This window comes from Martes martes, assembly GCF_963455335.1.
Source record: "Martes martes genome assembly, chromosome: 7".
Taxonomy (NCBI): domain Eukaryota; kingdom Metazoa; phylum Chordata; class Mammalia; order Carnivora; family Mustelidae; genus Martes; species Martes martes.
In genome coordinates this window covers 60,289,611-60,301,852 of record NC_137894.1, presented here as the reverse complement: position 1 = coordinate 60,301,852, position 12,242 = coordinate 60,289,611, and the positions used below count along the sequence as shown (strand labels likewise).

The 12,242-nt window shown below is 41.3% G+C and overlaps 1 protein-coding gene across 2 annotated transcripts in view; it reads left to right on the top strand.

Moving 5' to 3' along the window:
* EXD1 (exonuclease 3'-5' domain containing 1) overlaps positions 1–12,242 on the top strand; it is a gene marked incomplete at its 5' end in the record, with an annotated part of 28,212 nt that overhangs the window by 7,497 nt on the left and 8,473 nt on the right. For both annotated transcript variants that reach the window (XM_080807450.1, XM_080807449.1), the window contains 6 exons: positions 146–203; positions 519–640; positions 3,267–3,325; positions 7,094–7,180; positions 10,496–10,600; positions 10,677–10,757. In XM_080807450.1, the coding sequence (XP_080663576.1) occupies positions 146–203; positions 519–640; positions 3,267–3,325; positions 7,094–7,180; positions 10,496–10,600; positions 10,677–10,757 (512 nt within the window). The remainder of the gene's footprint in view (positions 1–145; positions 204–518; positions 641–3,266; positions 3,326–7,093; positions 7,181–10,495; positions 10,601–10,676; positions 10,758–12,242) is intronic.

Genomic DNA, 12,242 nt, shown 5'->3' with positions numbered 1-12,242 from the left:
GCCAGTGAAGGCCTCTATGGACTAACATTTCACTTCAAGTTAGTGTGTGTAGTACCTAGTCAGACTGTGGTAGAGGGAGAGAGGGGAGTGGTTAACTGCATTCAGATTGGAAACTCTTGTTGGAAGGCATTTGGTTATTTTGCAGTGGAACTGCTGGATGAAGTGGAACAAGGTGCAATGAGAGAAAAGGCATCTTCTGTCAGGTATGGTGGAATAATTTGAGTAATTTTCTTAATTATGATTTTACTCAAATGCATACATTAGGGTAGAAAGGCTTACCTCTAATTCATTAGCTATGCAATTTCTCAAATGGTCTGAGGTAATAGAAGGGAGAAGAAATAGATGGATATTTTCTTCCATCTTTAGATGATATCTTCAAATCAGTGTAAAAGCAGTGGGTGAGTGGGTCCTCTATGAAATGGAGGTCTAGCTTCTTTACCATTGATCTGTGGCAAAATCTGTGTGAGCATCAGCAACAAAGAACAATTTCATCTGAGTGTTGTTTTTTGTAAGCATAGTCTAAATACAGAAAGAACCAGGATGGATAAAGGTGAAGACCTGAACATATGTGAGTCTCTTTCTCCTGCCTCTGAGCCGCCAACCACCTCTCTGCTGAGTGACCTCAAGTTCAGCCCATCAGGTGAGCACTGGGGCTCTGACTTGTCTAGGGTCTCTATTGTGGTCCACAACTCTTTGGAGTTGGCATAACTCTGAGTTAAGGTTCTATATGTGCAGTCTCTGCCCTCACTGAGCTCCAGTGCAAGAAACAGACACTAAATAAGATAAAGGAGTATCACATACAGCATGCTAGCACCAAATGCTAAGGGGAAAAAAATGGAAGAGAAGTGTGTGAAGAGGGTGGTTTTACAATGTTAGGGTGTTCAGGACAGGCCTTACAAAAATGGTGACATTTGAGCCAAAGCCTATAGGAGATGAGGGCTTGAGCTGTGTGCATATGTGGGGGAAATGTTCTTTAGGCAGATAAAAGAATTAATATAAAGGCCCTGAGATAGGAACATGCCAGGATCTTGAAAGAACAGCTAGATCAGTGTGATCAGTGTAGTTGGAGCAAAGAGAAGAGGTAGTTGGAGATGAAATGACATAGGCATATCATGGAGGTCATTGTAGATGTTCAATACTAGATTGTTTGTTTACTGTTTCTTTTGGGTTTTTTTAGACTTTTTGCTTACTGTTGATTTATGATAGACTTTAAAATCTGGTAGTGTTAGTTCTCCAACTTTGTACTTTTTCAGAGTTGTTTTGGTTATTCTTTGTTCTTTGCATTTCCCTATGAATTTTAGAATCAGGTTGCCAATTTCTGAAAAAAAAAATCCACTTGTATTTTTACTGGGATTGCAATGAATCGATAGATCGATTTGGGGAACGTTGGCATCTTAACAATATTGAGTATTCCAATCTGTTAATGCAGTATATCCCTCTATGAGATCTTTAATTTCTTTTCTTTTTTTTTTTTTTGAAGATTTTATTTATTTATTTGTCAGAGAGAGTGAGCACAGGCAGACAGAGTGGCAGGCAGAGGCAGAGGGAGAAGCAGGCTCCCTGCCGAGCAAGGAGCCCAATGTGGGACTCGATCCCAGGACGCCGGGACCATGACCCGAGCTGAAGGCAGCCACCCAACCAACTGAGCCACCCAGGCGTCCCGAGATCTTTAATTTCTCAACAGTGTTTTGCAGTTCTTGGTGTATAAGTCTTATACATATTTTGCTGTGTTTATCCCTAAGTATTTCATATTTTATACTGTTATCAATGGTATTTTAAAAAATACTTCTACTTCCTATTGGATAGTTTTGAGCAGAAGGGTAACATTAACTGACTTCTGTTTTAACAAAGTTACTCTAGATACTGTATGGATACTGAGAGAAGGAGAAAGGTAAAAGCATGAATACCTATTAGGCTATTGGAATAATTTTAAGGTGAGCTGATATGGTGGCTTGGACCATAGTGGTAACAGTACAGTTGGTAAAAAGTGGTGGACTTCTGAACGTATGTTGGGGTGTAGCCAGCCCAGTCTACTGGTGTATTAGATGTGCATGTGAAAGAAGAGAATCGGGGCACCTAGGTGGCTCAGTGGGTTAAAGCCTCTGCCTTCGGCTTAGGTCATGATCCCAGAGTCTTGGGATCGATTACCTGCATCAGGCTCTCTGCTCAGTGTGGAGCCTGCTTCCCTGTCTCTCTCTGCCTGCCTCTCTGCCTACTTGTGAAAAATAAAAAAAAATAAAGAAAAAAATAAAAAAAATAAAGAAAGAGGAGAATCATGGTGATTTCAGGCGTTTGGGTGTGAGTAGCCTGAAGTATGGAGTGCAATTCAGCTGGCATGGGAACAGTTCTGAGCGGAACACGTTTTGGGAAGATGATTAAGACTTTAGGTCCTCCGAAGTTTGAATGTCAGCCTAAAGAGGAGGAGAAAGGTCTGAGATGGAGATACAAATGTAAGAGTTAGCTGATAGAGTTTTACAGCCTTGAGACTAGATGAGATTACCAGGAGAGTAAGTATAGGTAGAGAAAAAGAGGTATGCGGACTGTGTCCTCTGCCACGCCTAAGTTTTAGAGGTTGGAGATGAAGAGAAACTATATGTTATGCTGTACCTCTAATCTTTTAAATTACATGATTTAAAACCATAATTAAGGACCCAGAGAATTCCAAAAATGTGGACTATGGCCCATCTCCAGGACTGATTTATTTACTTATTTATTTTAAGATTTTATTTATTTATTTGACAGAGAGAGAGAGAGAGTGCATAAGCAGGGGGAGTATCAGGCAGGGGGAGAGGGAAAAGCAGGGCTCCTGGCTGAGGAAGGAGTTGATTTGGGACTCGATCCCAGCACCCCAGGATCATGACCTGTGCCAAAGGCAGATGCTTAACCAAGTGAGCCACCCAGGCACCCTGGACTGATTTATTTTAAACTATTATTTTTTTATTATGAACATCCTTTGAAAAGTAAATGTCTCAAAATATATAAGATGTAAGTCTATGAGGAGGGAAACATTATTGGATGTTCACAGGAAATGATTAAATAGTTTAATTCATAAGATTATCATTGGTAGGGCTTTTATTCATTCTCATTTGAGAAACAGGATGCTGGAGTGTTCACTGTGTGTTGGGCTGACACAGGTTAATAGTGAAATAACATTAGACCTTTGAGTTGCAATAGTGGAGAAATTTATGCGGATGGCTAAAATGAGTGGGAGGGCTATTCTATTGCCAAAGAAGACAAATATGTCTATTACCATCATTCTCCCGCAGAGGAAGAAGAGGTAACATACACAGTCATTGATCAGTTCCAGCAGAAGTTTGGTGCTGCAGTAAGTATTGTCCTTGATCATTCCAAGTATTGTCTGCATATGGGTATCATGTTTATATCTCATAAATTTCTCTCTTATTATAAGACCATTGATGCTTTCCCTAACAAATTCCCAATAAAATATCTGAGGACCTGGGTGCCTGGGTGGCTCAGTGGGTTAAAGCCTCTGCCTTCAGCTCAGGTCATGATCCCAGGGTCCTGGGATTGAGTCCCGCATCGGGCTCTCTGCTCCGCAGGGAGCCTGCTTCCTCCTCTCTCTCTCTCTGCCTGCCCCTCTGCCTACTTGCAATCTCTGTCTGTCAAATAAATAAATAAAATCTTTTAAAAAAAATATCTGAGGACCTGATAAATGTTAGGTATTATTCTGAAGTCTAGGATAAAATAATAGTAAAGACAAAGTTCTTTTTTTAAAAGATTTTGTTTACTTATTTGACAGAGAGAGAAATCACAAGTAGGCAGAGAGGCAGGCAGAGAGAAGGGGAAGCAGGCTCCCTGCGGAGCAGAGAGCCCAATGTGGGGCTCAATCCCAGGACCCTGTGATCATGACCTGAGCCAAAGACAGAGGCTTAACCCACTGAGCCACCCAGGAAGTTCTAACCACCAATGTAAACACTTTTTTCCCCCCAAGATTGATTGATTGATTGATTGATTGATTGATTGATTTAAGTAATCACTACACCCAGTGTGGGGTATGAATTCACAACCCCAAGATCAAGAATTGCATGCTCTTCTGACTGAGCCAGCCAGTCAGAAATGTAAACCTGAAGGGGTTTACATTTTATTGCAAGAAAATAAACAAACAGTTGTCTATCAACTGATGATAAGTGCTATGAAGACAAATAAATTGTGGTTTGAAAAGTAGAGTAACAAGGAGTTCCTATTTTATGTAGGGTGGACAGAGAAAACCTCTGTGAAGAAGTGATATTGGAATAGCCATCTGAAAGAAGTAATAGAGCTAACCATATAGATATTCAGCTAAAGAAATTTTGAAAAGCGTGAGTAGCAAGTGCAAAGGCCCTGAGGCTGAAGCACACTTAACTTGTATGGAGGAATAGCAGGGAGGCAGGACTACAGTGAAGAATGATAGGAAATGGAAGTGGTCAGGAGGCAGATCAGGTGGGTTTTTTGGACATTATAAGGAGTTTGGGTTTGACCTGAGTAGGTTGGAAAGCCATTGGTAGTTTTAGAGGAGAGTCAGAAGTTTTTTGCTTCTATTTTTAGAAGTCCATTCTACATGCTCTGTTTAGGCAATTTCTCTATAGTCATGTATGAATTTCAGACGTGACAGTAACTCTTCAGCCTAGCATACAGTTCACAGATGGACTTCACGGGAGTCATTAAGCTTCCTGTAGATACGAGTTTATGCTTGTGTATGCACAGGTGCATTTCTTTAAGGGAGAGTTAGCTTTCCACAGATTCTTTTTTCTCTAACCACGTAAGTGAGATATAGTCCAAATAATATTAAATTCACCAATTTAAAATGTAGGGTTTACTGGATTTTAACATATTCACAGAACTATACATCCATCACAATTTTTCTTTTCTTTTTTTTTTTTTTAAGATTTTTAAAAAATTTATTTGACAGGCAGAGATCTCAAGTAGGCAGAGAGGCAGGCAAAGGAAGAGGGGGAAGCAGGCTCCCCGCAGAGCAGAGAGCCCGATGTGGGGCTTGATCCCAGGACCCTGGGATCATGACCTGAGCCGAAGGCGGAGGCTTAACCCACTGAGCCACCCAGGTGCCCCTGGATATACCATATTTCATTTATCCTTTCACCTTTTGGGTTCTTTCTACTTTTTGGCTTTTATGAATAATGCTGCTATGAACATTCATGTACAAGTTTTTGTTAGCACATGTGTTTTCATTTCTCTGGGATAGATACTTAGAAGTGGAATTGCTGGGTCATATAATAACTCTATGTTTCACATTTTGAGGGTTGGCCATTGTTTTCCAAAGCTGCTACACCATTTTACATCCCCACCAGCAAGATATGAGGATTCCAATTTCTCCATATTCTAACACTTGTTGTCATCTGTCATTTTATTTGTAGCCATCTTCATGGTGTGAAGTGGTATCTCACTGTGGTTTTGATTTACATTTCCCTGGTGGCTAATAATATTGAGCATTTTTCATGTGTTGTTGGATGTTTATATATCTTCTTTGGAGAAATATCTATTCCTTTCCCCATTTTTGAGTAGGCTTTACTCCCAGTGTGGGCCTTAAACTCACAACCCTGAGATAAAGAGTCACATGCTTTACCAACTGAGCCAGGCAGATGCTCCTCCTTTGCCTCCCCCCGCTCCACAACATGAGGCTTGAACTCATGATCCTGAGATCAAGACCTGAGGTGAGATCAAGAGTCAAACACTTGATCAGGTGAGCCACCCAGGTGTTTCCTTTGTCCATTTTTCTTATTGTGTTGTAAGAATTCTTTATATATCAACAGATTCTTGAAAGGGTCCAATGACAACAAAAAATGAGATAAGAAACTGGAAATTTGAAGAGGTAGTTGGAAATTCTTGTCAACAAAGAAATGCAGGTTTTGTTCCCAGTTCCACAGCCTTCTTGCTGTTGGTTGAGGGCGGAACTGAAATTCAGTCCCCTTTCTTCATCATTGATGGAAAATACTCAGTGTAGAAACCCTCTATGCTCACTAAAGGAAGATATCATGCTAGTGAAAGTTATCACGCCCTTCTTTCTTGAGTTATTTATCTACCTGTAAAATGGAGAGAATCTTGTATTGTGTAGATATTTTAACAGATTATGGGTTAAGGATTTTCGAATTGTATAATGTTTTGAAATAGGATAAGATTACAGATAATCAAAGGGTCAGCATGTGTTCCTGGAATAGCACTGTATCAGCTTTGAGTAACTTAATGAGTCTAAGACTTTAAGGGACCTGTTGAATTCTTGTTTCTCTCATTCTAAACAGTATGTACTATGAGACTCAGCCACTACATGAGTTCGCTTCAGGAACAGTAAATTGCTCTGTGTTAGGGCACTGTTGCTTGCATGAGGAATCTGGTCATAAAGATAGAAATCTTTTGTTGTAGCATTAGTGGTAACACAAGGTATCTGAGTTTTCAACTCTTATCAGCATTTAGGATATGAATGATTTATTTTCTAGTTGTGTTATAACTTTACAAAAACTGAAAAGAAATTTGAAATATTCAAGGGCACCTGGGTGGCTCAGTGGGTTAAGCCTCTGCCTTCGGCTCAGGTCATGATCTCAGGGTCCTGGGATTGAGCCCCTCGATGGGCTCTCTGCTCAGCGGGGAGCCTGCTTCCCCCTCTCTGCCTGCCTCTCTGCCTACTTGTGATCTCTGTCTGTCAAATAAATGAAATCTTTAAAAAACAAACAAACAAAAAAAAGAAATTAGAAATATTGGGTGTGCTGTGTGTGTGTGTGTGTGTGTGTGAAAAAGAGAAGCTGACTTGTGTTTTGGATTAGTCAAGTTTTTTAAGTTTAAAGATTTTATTTATTTATTTGTCAGAGAGAGAGAGGGAGAGAGAGAAAGCACGAGCACAGGCAGAGGCAGAGGGAGAAGCAGGCTCCCCGCCAAGCAAGGAGCCCGACGCGGGACTCGATCCCAGGACGCCGGGATCATGACCCGAGCCGAAGGCAGCTGCCCAACCAACTGAGCCACCCAGGCGTCCCAAGTTTAAAGCATACTATCCACTTTGTTAATTGCTAGCCTTTTACTTGTGCCATCCATGATGTCATAATCGCAACATTTATTCTCTGGAGATCTTCTTCCTTTTTCTCACCAGATGCTCCACATCAAGAAGCAGAGTGTCCTGAGTGTGGCAGCAGAAGGTGCTAATGTGTGTCGTCATGGGAAACTATGTTGGCTTCAGGTCAAAGATATTTTCAACTTTTTATTTTGAAATAATTGTAGATTCACTGGCAAATTGATTTTAATTGTCTTCTTTATGTCACCTCAATGTCACTACCCTATAACCTGTTTGGATTTTTTTTCACTTTTCTAGTATGGAGTTTATTCCTTTCAAAAGGAAAGAGCTTTTGCCTCTTCATGGGTTCACTTTTATAATTATCACTGCTATGTCACAGGCTCTGCTTGAGGTCTTCTTTCCCAGCTCTTTTCTCCCACCTTAGAAATATGAAGAATTTCAGGGGCAGCCATCTAACTCAGTCAATGGAGTGTGCCATTCTTGATCTCGGGGTTGTGGTTCAAATCCCATGTTGGATATAGAGTTTACTTAAAAATAAAATCTTTAATTTAATTTGTCTAAGTAAACTCTATACCCAGTGTGGGGCTTGAACTCACAACCCCGAGATCAAGAGTTGCACTCTCTACTGACTGCCCGGCACCCCCAAATTAAAATCTTAATATATGAAGTTTTTTTAAAAAAAGATTTTAGTTATTCATTTGACAGAGCAAGCGAGTGAGAGAGAGAGAGAGAGAGTAAGCACAAGAAGGGGGAGCAGTAGGCAGAAGCAGAGGGAGAAACAGCCTCCCTGCTGAGCAGAGAACCCGATGTGCAGCTGAATACCAGGACCCTGGGATCATGACCTGAGCCTAAGGCAGATGCTTAACCAACTGAGCCTCCCAGGCACACTGAAGATTTTTTTTTTTTTTAAGATTTTATTTATTTATTTGTCAGAGAGAGAGAGAGAGCGAGCGAGCACAGGCAGACACAGTGGCAGAGGGAGAAGCAGGCTCCCTGCAGAGCAAGGAGCCCGATGCGGGACTCGATCCCAGGACGCTGGGATCATGACCTGAGCCGAAGGCAGCCGCTTAACCAACTGAGCCACCCAGGCGTCCCGATTTTTTTTTTTTTATGTGCAGACTTTTTTTTTTTTTTAGAAGATTTTATTTATTTACTTGACAGAGAGAGAGAGAGAGATCACAAGTAGGCAGAGAGGTGAGAGGGGGAAGCAGGCTCCCTGCTGAGCAGAGAGCCTGATGCAGGGCTCGATCCCAAGATCTGGGATCATGACCTGAGCTGAAGGTAGAGGCTTAATCCACTGAGCCACCCATGCCCCGCTATGTGCAGAATATTTATCTTTCCTTCTGGTTTGTAGCCTTCCACAACAGGATTCTTCCACATCATTTTCATTTTCTTAGGCCTGGGAGATGTCACATGAAGGTCCCCATTGTGTCAAAAGTTTGTAGTGAGCCTCGAATAGCTGTAGGTTGGACAGCCACCTTCGGATCAAACTCAGCAGCATTCGTTTTTAAAAGAATTTTTAAAAAAGATTTTATTTATTTATTTGAGAGAGAGAGAAAGAGAGAGCATGAGAGGGGAGAAGGTCAGAGGGAGAAGCAGACTCCCTGTGGAGCTGGGAGCCTGATGCAGAACTTGATTCCGGGACTCCAGGATCATGACCTGAGCCGAAGGCACCCAGGCACCCAACAGCAGCATCAGTTTTTAAAGAAGGCCAAAGAAGGCAGGCTGAATCCCCAACCAATGTCTTCTATTCTTTGAGTCAGGACCTACCTCCACCTATTGAGAGAATGTATTTTGTTAGGATTGGCAATCTGCCCACTTCTCAGGGGTACATCAAGGAGTCTACCCTAAATAATTCAAAATATGAAAAAAATATGTGAGAACCTAGTGATCTTAGGATCATTTTCTGGTGAAAAATCAGAAACAATTTAAGTAGGTAACAGTAGAAGACATTACTGTAGATTTGGTAGATCTTATGCAGCTGTCAAAAATTGATGACTAGTGCAACGTAGAAAAAGGTTTTTTTGCAAAGTTATGAGTGGAAGAAAGCAGGATATAGATTGGAATGCATACTATCAGAGCCATATACATTGTTCGCATATAAAAAATGGAAGGGAACATTGTATGGCATGCATTGGCTCACTGAAGAAATGTCTGAGCTATCCATGGGCTTGGTTCTGTTCTAGGTGATGCATGTACAGTGGTGAATCTGGCATAATCTCTCCTCTCACAGAGTTTGCAGTCTAGTAGAGAATTATTTTTCAAAATTTTCTAATGTGTCTATTAAAAAGAACAAGGAGTGACTGTTTTAGGTGTCCTGTTCTCGTAAACAACACGAAAGTTCTGAGAACGGGTGTCAGGTCTGGCAATTGCAGCTATATCAACACTTGCTCCTGAAATGACAAAGATGACATCACGTTGCTCTGTCACTGGCTCTCTAGACCTGTTAGGATCTCCCTTTGCCTTCATTCCCTGACTCAGTAGATGATCCAGCTATAATACTACCTTGGTGTATTTTATGACCAGAAACAGTCTAAAATCCTTATGTTTGTATAAAATTGAGCTAAAAAATGGTGTCTCACATCCTACCATTTGTGCCAGTTTATTTGTTGCCTATATAAAACTGCTAGAGAGAGGCTCCTGGGTGGCTCAGTTGGTCAGCGACTGCCTTCAGCTCATGTCATGATCCCAAATTCCTGGGATTGAGCCTCGAGTCGGGCTCCCTGCTCCACAGGGGAGTCTGCTTCTCCCTCTCCCTGTGTTCATGCTCTCTTTTTCTCTTTTGGATTAAAAAAACAAAACAAAACAACAACAACAAAAACAAACAAACAAACAAAAAAACCAAAAAACTGCCAGAGAACAAGGATCTTCTCTTATGAGTAATTTTATGCAACACCTAAAGCAACCATGTATATCATGAGACTCAGAGAAATAGCATGTTGTATTGCTAACAACAAAATGCTCTTCATTCCTCTTAAACCTATAGTCCTTGGAGTATTAAGATGCCATGGGTAAGCTGTAAAACATTAAATTGGGGAGTATAAAAAGCACAAGACTAAATCCACCAGCTTGTCTCTTTCTGCCCTTTTGAAAAATCACAGCGAGGGGCACATGGGTGGCTCAATTGATTAAACGTTTGACTCTTGATTTCAGCTCAGGTCATGATCTTGGGGTCGTGGGACTGAGCCCTGTGTCAGGCTCTGTACTTGGCATGGAGTCTGCTTGAGATTCTCTCTTTCCCCCTCCCCCTCCCCTCCTCCTGCTCATGTTCTTTCTCTCTCTCTCAAGATCACAAATGGTAGTTTCTTTGCTTTACTTAAGATCAATTTGAACTTGTTTTCCCTGAGAATCACTGAATGCCTGTTGTTTCTTTAAAAGTGAGGATGTGAAATATTTTATCACATATCTTTCTTGACTGCAGATCCCCTTCTTTAGTTCCTTTTTACCCTATAATACGTGTGTCTGGATGGTCTATTGCAGGTGGCCACAAATAGCCGAGTTTACTTATTTGACATTTTCCTTCTGGGAAGTCGTGCTTTCAACAATGGACTTCAGATGGTATTAGAAGACAAGAGAATTCTGAAGGTGAGTGTGTAAGCTGATTTCCCCGACAGTAAGATTAGCAACCAGGTTCTAATTACTCTGTCTTCTGATTCTTTAGGTTATCCACGATTGTCGTTGGCTTTCTGATTGCCTCTCTCATCAGTATGGAATTTTGCTGAATAATGTCTTTGACACACAGGTACAAGCAGGGAAACCATGATTCAGTCCAGGGTATATAGCTCTTATAGAAAAAAGGCCCCCTTTGGTGAGTGATTAAGCCTTTTTGTGTGTGTGCGCGCACCTTATTCCTGTATTCTTCTCCATGTAAGATGTCTATGCAATGCAATAGGTGACAATATTTGGTGAACTATAAAAGCACTACAGAATAGTTACTTAAGGGGCGCCTGGGTGGCTCAGGTCATGATCTCAGGGTCCTGGGATCAACCCTCACTTGGGCTCTCTGCTCAGTGGGGAGCCTGCTTCCCCTTCTTTCTCTGCCTGCCTCTCTGCCTACTTGTGATCTCTCTCTATATATATATCTCTCTCTGTGTCAGATAAATAAAATCTTAAAAAAAAAAAAAAGAAGTTACTTAAAAGTATTTTGGGTGTGGCTGGTTGGCTCAGCTGGTTGAGCATGTGGCTCTTGATGTCAGCTCCAATCATGATCTTGGGGTCCTGGGATAGAGGCCTGTGTCACTGGGGAGTCTGCTTATCTCTCTCCCTCTGCCCCTCCTCCTGCTTACATGCTGTCTCTCTCTCAAATAAATAAAACAAGTATTGAAGAATTTTTCTCTCATTTTGCTCCAGAATTTGTCAAATAAGAAGCAAGCTCTGGGTGGTGCCTGGGTGGCTCAGTCTTTAAAAGTCTGCCTTTGGCCTGGGTCGTGATCCCAGGGTCCTAAGATCAAGCCCCACATTGGGCTCTCTGCTCAGTGGGGAGCCTGCTTCTCCCTCTCCTGTTCCCCCTGCTTGTGTTCCCTCTCTCACTGTCTCTCTCTCTGTCAAGTAAAATCTTAAAAAAAAAAAAAAAATGCAGAAAGCTCCGGGGTACCTGACTGGCTTAAACAGATCTTGGGGTCGTGAGTTCAAGCCCCATATTGGGTGTAAAGATTACTTAAAAAATAAATAAATAAGGTCTTAAAAAAGAAGAAGGAGGAGGAGAAGGAGGAGGAGGAGCAAGCTCCATACTGTATAGCATTCAGAAACTTGAACAATTTGGCAGGTCATTCAGAAGTCTGACATGAGACACTTAGTGTGAGGTAACAGTCACATCTGTGCCATTAGCTCATATGTACCAGTTAAGACTAATAGCTAGTTAGCATCTAGCTCAGAGATGCAGGTTGTCTTAGATATGCCCCAAAAGCCTATTCTGGGCCAAAATAGTCTGATTATATATGGTTCTTCTCTGCCCTATAGAATCCTTGAGAAATGAGAAGTACTTAGAGTATATACTAACTTGCTCTTAGAGCTGATCTGAGTTTCTGGTATGGCTGTGAGAATAGTAAAACCACTAGCTTTCATTATGTCTCCTTTATGTTCTTCTAGTCTTCTAGGTTTATGCCAGTCAAAGGGGACAAGTTGAATACGTAAGTCTATAGATAGACTTTGGAGAGGGGTTAAAATAATTAATTAGCTAATTATTTTTTATTATTTTTAAGTAATCTCTATACCCTTAGCCAATTAT